Source organism: Mustela nivalis (genome assembly GCF_964662115.1).
Source record: "Mustela nivalis genome assembly, chromosome: 18".
NCBI classification, from domain to species: Eukaryota; Metazoa; Chordata; class Mammalia; order Carnivora; family Mustelidae; genus Mustela; species Mustela nivalis.
In genome coordinates, this window is record NC_139037.1 from 49945397 (window position 1) to 49952857 (window position 7461).

The 7461-nt window shown below is 55.5% G+C and overlaps 1 protein-coding gene across 4 annotated transcripts; it reads right to left on the bottom strand.

Annotated features, from left to right (window-relative positions):
* Nucleotides 1–367: 367 nt before the first annotated feature.
* LOC309852711 (leukocyte immunoglobulin-like receptor subfamily A member 6) lies at nucleotides 368–6603 on the bottom strand. Of its 4 annotated transcripts, none has more exons than XM_082709840.1 (13): nucleotides 6462–6603; nucleotides 6273–6308; nucleotides 5809–6096; nucleotides 5362–5664; nucleotides 4842–5138; nucleotides 4325–4627; nucleotides 3971–4021; nucleotides 2983–3099; nucleotides 2609–2651; nucleotides 2491–2528; nucleotides 2237–2289; nucleotides 1437–1475; nucleotides 368–1244 (listed from the first exon to the last, which is right to left on the bottom strand). In XM_082709840.1, exons 1-13 carry the CDS (start codon nucleotides 6598–6600, stop codon nucleotides 1098–1100), a joined length of 1854 nt encoding a protein of 617 aa, XP_082565966.1. In that variant the 5' UTR covers nucleotides 6601–6603; the 3' UTR covers nucleotides 368–1097. The 4 variants fall into 4 exon arrangements, with proteins under 4 accessions (XP_082565966.1, XP_082565965.1, XP_082565968.1 ...); XM_082709839.1 differs by having other exon boundaries at nucleotides 1437–1478; XM_082709842.1 differs by lacking the exon at nucleotides 3971–4021.
* Nucleotides 6604–7461: the final 858 nt, after the last annotated feature.

A 7461-nucleotide genomic window follows, 5' to 3' on the forward strand; every position in this document is an offset into this window, starting at 1 on the left:
ACACAAATGTATGTTACAAAATGATTATCGCCATGCCATTAGCTCACACTTCCATGCCATACTGTATCTGCCTTTCTTGTATGTGATGAGAACATTTAGATCTACTCTCTTTGCAACATTCAACAATAGGTTATGGTGTTATGAGCTGGGGTCATGATGTGGTACATGAGATCCCCAGAACTTGTGGTCTTATAACTTTAGAGACCTTGTTCATCTACCTATAATCCTGACCAACACCTTCCCATTTCCACACTCCAGCCCAGCCAGCCACCACTCTGTTCTCTATTTTTCTGTTTCCACATACTTCAGTTGGGGGATGGTTTGATCACGATCAATACATTCAATGTATTCATAAGGTGATACATAGTTACTACTTTTCATCAATTTAATAGCTTCTATTTTAAGAATTTTATCCATTTCATCTACATTGTCTCATATATCAGCATAAAAGTTAATAATGTTCCATTCTAAATTTAAAGTCTGTAGTATGGGATGCCATCCTCATAATAGTGATGTGTACCTCCTCCCTCTCTCTCTCTTTTCTTGGTTTTGTGGCTAGGATTTATAAATGTGACCATTGCTTACAAAAAGGAACACTTTCAGCTTCATTGATTTTTCTCTATTTTTAAATTTTTCCTCATTTCTAGCCAGATCTTGTCTTTACTTTTGTTTGAATAACTTGCTATTCTTTTTCCAAATTCTCAATAGAATAGGTTCTGTCATTAATTATTTTAGGCTTTTTCTGTTCTAATAGAGTGGTTCTTGGTTCTTATTTTCCAATTTCATAGATTTGATGTGTAACATTTACACTGTCCTTTAGTGTAAACATTCTCTCATTTCCATTAGGATTTTCTCATTTCATTCATGGGTAATTGGGAAGTCTGTTGCTTTGATTTCCAAAGTGTAGGGATATTACTATCTTTGATGGCAGAATCAGTGACTCCCAGAAGGTCCCAGGAGTTCTTACTGGTCCAAGTGAAGAGTCCAGGCTGGCTGGGGTCGTCATTAGGTGACACCCACTATGGGCAGCTCCTGTGCCTTCCAGGGTCCCTGTGGTCCCTCCCTCCCTGCAGTGTGCGGTCTGGGTCCCTCCAGGGCTACTGGATGGCCAAAGCAGCATACACGCTGGGCTCTGCTGGGGGCTTCCCTAATTGGGAAGGAGGGGATGCACTTGTCTCCTGTCTGAGGGTCAAGCAGTTCAGCTGGGCGTAGGTCACATCCTGGGGAGTGTCAGATGCAGTAACCTGCAGTGGGGAAGAGAGGGGAGGCTTGTGATTGAGGAAGGGGAAGCCTAGGAACTCAGAGAAGGGACCCACCTGACAGTCCGTCTGCCTGTCTTCCTCTGCTTGTCTGTCCTCTGAGTCCAGCAATCCCTCCGACATGGGGGAAGGAGAAGTGGCCAGTCCCCACCTGAGTCTTGATCTTGACTGGCTCACCTGAGCATACGTTGTTCCCTGGGGGTCATCTTGTGTGTTCTGCTGTGGACAGACAGTGAGGGGGTGGTTTTTCTCCTTGATCCCCCTCGACCACCTCAGACAATTTTCCCCATGGTTGCCAGAGCGAGGCTTCCAAACTTTCCTGCCCATTAGATCACTTTCCTGGTGAATTCTGCAGGGGCTTCCTGAGCCTTGGGGTGTGTGACTTGTACTCTGGCTCTGATTCTATTCCAGACAGTGTCTCTTGCTCATCTGGTTGCAGCTGCATGGGCCATGCTCCTGATAAAGCATGTTGCTGCCTCAGGATCTTTGCACCTACTACCTTCTCCCCTTGTTTTATTTTTCTTGGCCATACGTTGCTATCGAGGATGCTGCCCACTTCCGTGTATATTGTCTACCACCCACAAGGCAAGCTCACAGAGGGTGGTTCAGATTTGCTCACAGCTATGCAGGCAGCACTAGGTGGGGCCTGGCAAATGCTGGGCTCCCTATGTCTTTTGCTGGCTGAACGAATGAAGGGGCTTAGTGACCGGTGGGACAATCATTTCTTCATGTACCCTCTTGAGACATGGGCATGCACCCCAACAACCAGAATTCAGACAGTGGTTTGGGAGCCACACAAGGGGAGCACAAAGGAGGCCCTACAAGGTCACAGTGGTCTGACCCAGGGTGCCCAAGGAGCGTGAGGGCATCTGAGGGACACTACTGAGACTGGGTGGTGTGAGGACAAGGAAGTGTCCACTGGATTCAGTTTGGTGCCACAAGGGCCCTGGGGTCTGCACAAGGGCTGGGGGTCTCACCTGATGGTCCAGCTCCACCCCCTCCTCAGGCTGAATGTCTTGCATGGAAGCGTCTGCCAGGACAGAACAGAGTGTGTCTCTTGGCAAGGTACCCTGAGCCCTCCTCTCAGAGCTACAGACCCCGCCCTGCTCCCAGATAGGGCATCTGCCATACCAGGGATTCAGCAGTGGGCTGAGGGGCATGTGGGAATTCAGTCCTCACCCCGGACCCCAACCCTCCCAGCCCACCCCCAGGGCGGCCCCCGTCCTCTCACAGAGGCTCTCCTCCTGGGCGGCAGGGGCTGGGCTGGAGCTGGGGAGGAGAGACAGCATGTTAGGGGGCATAGTGGGGGCAGGTGGGTGGGAGTCTGGGGGACCACAGGCAGGAGTTACCTGTCGTGCAGTCCTCTGTCCTTGGGCTCCGGGTCTGCAGCCCCTGAAGGACATTGGGAATCAGTCTCCCTCTGGGCTGGGAGGGTACAAACTGCCCCCAACCATGTGATTCCAGGGAAAGATGCCCTTCACACATACTGCCTGTGTGTTTCTCCATCTCCCCAGATTGAGTGGAGGGAAGTACCTTCAACTGGCTCATGGGTACCAACCTGGTGTTTCTAGATTCTCTGGGTTGAGATTCTGCACAGATATCCTTCTACACCGGCCTTTCCCATCGCTCTGGTTTTTCTCTGACTGCTGCCCTGAGCCCACCCTTGGTCAGCCCACAGGGCAGCAACCACCCCCTGGGACGTGTCACCTCCTTCTCTTCTCACCCGGCTTCCTGCCTTTGACCCGACGCTGGTGGAGAACTAGGAGGAGGACGAGAAGGCTGAGCAGCAGGATGAAGGCCACCACGGCCGTGAGGAGGATGTACAGGTACCAGTGGGGACCTTGTGCAGGAGCAACACCATGAATGAGCCAGTGATGCCATTTAACTGAGCACCTACTCTGTGCCAGGAACCTGCTGGGCTCTGTGCACTCAGCTCTGACCCCGTCAACAATCACCCAGCCCACAACTGCTGCCCCTCTGCCCACCCCACAGACAGAAAACTGAGGCACAGAGAGGTCATTCACATGTCTCAGGTCGCCCAGCATGGAGGCAGCAGGGCTGAGACTAGAACCAGGGCTGTGGGTTCCCTGTGTTCTCCTCATGCTGTCCCCTGTGCAGACACCAGCTTGGGGCTCTGGGCTCCTCATCTGGGGCCCGGCCTGTCCCAGCATCTTCTTCTGGAGCTGAGGGTCCTTCCAGATTCCCCTTATTACCTGAATGCCCCCAGCCATTGTCCTCCCTCCCCTCCGCTTACAATGTCACTGTCATTGCTGCAAAGGGACAGAATTCCCCATAGGACACGACCTGGGGGGCTTCCACGTGAGCCCTCCTTTCCCAGGATGAGAGCCATGGTCTAATGGGAAATCTACTCTGTCCACGACTCTCTCCTTTACACTTGGGAAAACTGAGGCCCACACAGGGGAGGGGCATGTGCCAGCCAGCACCTCCGGAGGACCCTGAACTGAGGGGTCAACTCAGAGCTCTCCATGGACCCATCTACTAAGGCTGATAGAGACCCTCACCCTCAGAGCCTCCTGGGGTCAGCAAGGGTGAGGAGTGGGACCTGCTGTGTTCCACACTGCACCTGGTTGCTCCTCCCCCACCAGGGACCCCCGCCCCCACAAGCTTCAGAGCCCTGGGACCCTGTCGTCCCGCTGGCATCTCTGAGAGCCTAGAAGAAAATCCCCTGGACAGCAGCCCCTGTGACTCACCATCTGCTGAGCCTGGCCCTGTGGTTGGGGGGCTGGGGACCATAGAGGGTCCTGGGGAAAAGACAGGAGTGTGGAGGGGCTGGAGCTTCCCCTGAGACCCTGTCTCTGCTCACACTCTTCCTCCTCATGTGCCCTGTGATCCCCAAGCTCCTCCTCCACCAGAAGAATCCTGGGGCTGGGGCCAGGGATGGGCAAGCGTGGGAGGACCTGTTTCCCTCCTGCACCATGAGGGGCGGACCTCTCCACTGATGTTCCCTTGGAGCCCCTCACTCCCATCCTAGACCAGAGCCCTCCTAGACACAGGGCCCTGAAGCAATGTTGGGACACAGAGGGGACAGAGGCAGCAGCCCTCACCTGAGACCAGGAGCTCCAGGGGGTCACTGGGCTGGGACAAGAGGTAGGGGGAGGTGCTGGCAGAGCCGTAGCACCTGTAGGTTCCCCCGTGGGCTGAGGTCACAGGACTGATGGAGAATTCAGCCTGGTGCTGCCCAGCTCGGTACTGTGATCTAAGACGCAGCGGGGGATCGGCTGCCCCCTCCTTGGACAGAAGGAAAGTATCCATAGAGCTCTGAGACTGACACAGCAGGGTCACATTCTCTCCTGGGGCCACCGTGGGTCCTGGCTGCACTGAGAGGGAGGGTGTGTAGGGCAGCTGTCCTAGAGAGAGGAAGGGCAGGTGAGGGGCTGTCCAGCCCTTGTTCTGAACTGCATCTGTCTGAGTCCTCCGAGTCTGTGCCATCCCATCCCCTGTCTCTCTCTGTCTCCCTCCCTCCCAGGGGACCCCACACCCCTGTTCCCAGCCACCACCTGGGGCTCCACTGGTAAGACCTGTGCAAAGTCTGGGGTCCTGACTGATGCCATGAGCCCTCACCTGCGAGCAGGATGTCCAGGGGTTCACTGGGGGCCGACCACTCGGAGGAGAGAGTGTGTCCACCATAGCACATGTACCGGCCCCCATGGGAGGATCTCACAGGGCCCAGAGGGAAGTCTGCCCCAGAGAGTCCAGCCTGGGTCTGCCGGCCAAGCTGCCGGGGAGGGTCAGGTGCCCCCTCCTTAGACAGAGCGAATCTGTTGTAGCCGACATCAGAGCGACACTGGAGAGTCAGGCTCTGTCCAGAGGTCATGACAGGGCCCTGCTGGGTCAGGAGGGAGGGCTTCCCCGACACACCTGGGAGAGACCAGCCATGGATGGCAGGGGCTGCTTCTCCCCAAACCTCCCTTCTCCCGTCCTGACTCCCAGGTCTCACTGTCCATCACAGTCAGTGACGCTGACCTGCGAGTCCCCGTGGTCCCCTCACCCACCCTCTCACTGGGGCTCCCCTGGGAGCAGAGTCCGCGTTAACTGTCTGGTGCCTCAGAACATGGATGGGGCAACAGTCAGACTTTCTCACCTGAGACCAGCAGCTCCAGGGGGTCACTGGGATCCGACCATATCTGGGGGTTGTTGCTGTAATAGCCGTAGCATCTGAACGTCCACCTAAGGCTAGGGGTCATGGGGCCCACAGGGAACAGGGCCTGGGTCCCCCCATGGGGGGCTGGCTGGGAGCCCAGGGTCCAGGAGGGCTGGCGCTCTCCTTCCCTCATCAGGACGAACCTGTGGAATCCCATCCATGAGGCACACTGGAGGGTCACATTCCCTCCTGAGGTCACAACAGGGCTGGGCTGGGCTGAGAGCCGAGGTTTGTCCAGCGATCCTAAGAGAGGAGGAGGCGGTGGTGTTAAATGTGGATCAGATCCCCCACATTATCCCCAGGCAGGGGTGTGAGAGGGAGACACCTGAGAGACCACCCCCTTCCTGAGGGCAGAGCCTGGGGCTGGGACCCTGAGTGGGCTCGCACCTGCCACCACCACCAGCTCCAGGGGGTCACTGGGCTCTGACCAGCCAGTGGGACTGAAATAGTTACAGTGATATCTTCCTGCATGTACACCTGCCACGTGTGTGATGGAGAACTTGGCCTTGTCCCTGGACTCCAGTGGCTCCTGTCTGTCCCAGACCCTTGACTCTCCCTCTTTATACAGGCAGTACTCCTGGGCCTCCAGGCCCCCCTGACACCAGATGGTCACAGATGTCCCCCAGGGCATCACAGAGCCCGGCTCAGCCCAGATGGTGGGTTTGGGGCGGGTCCCTGGAAGGAAACAGAGGCTGGGACACAAACCTTCCCCACCCAGGTCCCAGCTCAGCCCCAAGCCCCCAGACATTTCCCTCGGTCAGCCCAGAGCTGCTGCTCTCCATCCGCTGCTGCCTGGTATGTGACCCCTGTCCGCAGTGAGGAGGGACTGGGACCTCTGGTGACAGACTCACCTGCCTGTGCTCGGGTCCTGGGGCCCACACTCAGCCCTGGAAGAGAGTCCCTGTGAGAGGTTTGCCCTGAATCCCAGCAGATCCCCGCCTCCCCATGATCCTGCTGTGCCTGGAGTCTCCAAGAGACCAGAGTCTGGCTGGGCAGGTCCCTCCCAGACTAGGGTGACCCCTCCCTTCCTCAGATCTCACCGAGACAGAGCAGGGCTGTGAGGGTGGGGGTCATGGCATCTCCTCTTTCTCGTTCCGACTGTGCAGAAGGAGGGCCCACTGTGACCGCAGGACAGGCAGACACACATGGTGTGGGCACTCGGAGGCCAGCCCTCCCCATCACGAGTTTGTCACGTCAGCTGTCCCACAGGAAGGGGAACAGTGTGGCTGTCATTTCCCCGGGGCTGAGACTGGGGCAGGCAATGTGCTTTGCAGATGTGTCTGACCACATCTGAGGCTTCCCCCCACCATGAACTCCTGTCTTCCTGGTCCGATATCCCGCTTGTGGACAAAGCTCCAACATGTTTTGTTGAATGCTTGCATTTTGTCTGGTCCAGAAATACTAGACTGGACTAGCCTGATTCGAGCTAGTTTGTGGAGCTCAGATTAGCAAAACAGAAAACTAAAAGCAAAAAAGCACAATCAAAAATGGACTGTCTGGTGTATTATTTTCCTGTTGTGTTCTTGTCATAACCAATCACTACAAGCTGGTGGGTTAAAGCAGCACAGATGTATTATCTTATCATTCCGAAGGGCAGAATTCCAACATGGACACCCCTGAGTTACAGTTGAGGTGTCCTGGGCTGTGCTCCTTCTGGAGCCTCTGGGGGTGAATCCATTCCCTTTCCTTTCCAAGCTGGGTGCCTTGCCCGTATGCCTTGCTGCCCTCCTTTCATCTCTGGCCCCCTGACCCCCTCTTTCACTCATAAGGACCCTTGTGATGACTCACGGCCAAGCACTCTGCCTCCACTAAAGCCCAGGAGCAACCCTGAGCTGCTTCACAAAAGGAGAGCAGTTCTCTGCAGAATCAGCATAGTGTGGCTCCAAAATCTTTAATGTCTGTGTTGTGCTTCATCTATATAGTTCCCTGCCAAACCATGTCGACCCCATCTGCCACCAAAGCTCCAAACACCACTGGATCTTTGGGACCATAAATCTCGAGCTTTCTGCATCCTGGATCCGTTGCAAGGACTTCTCTTGC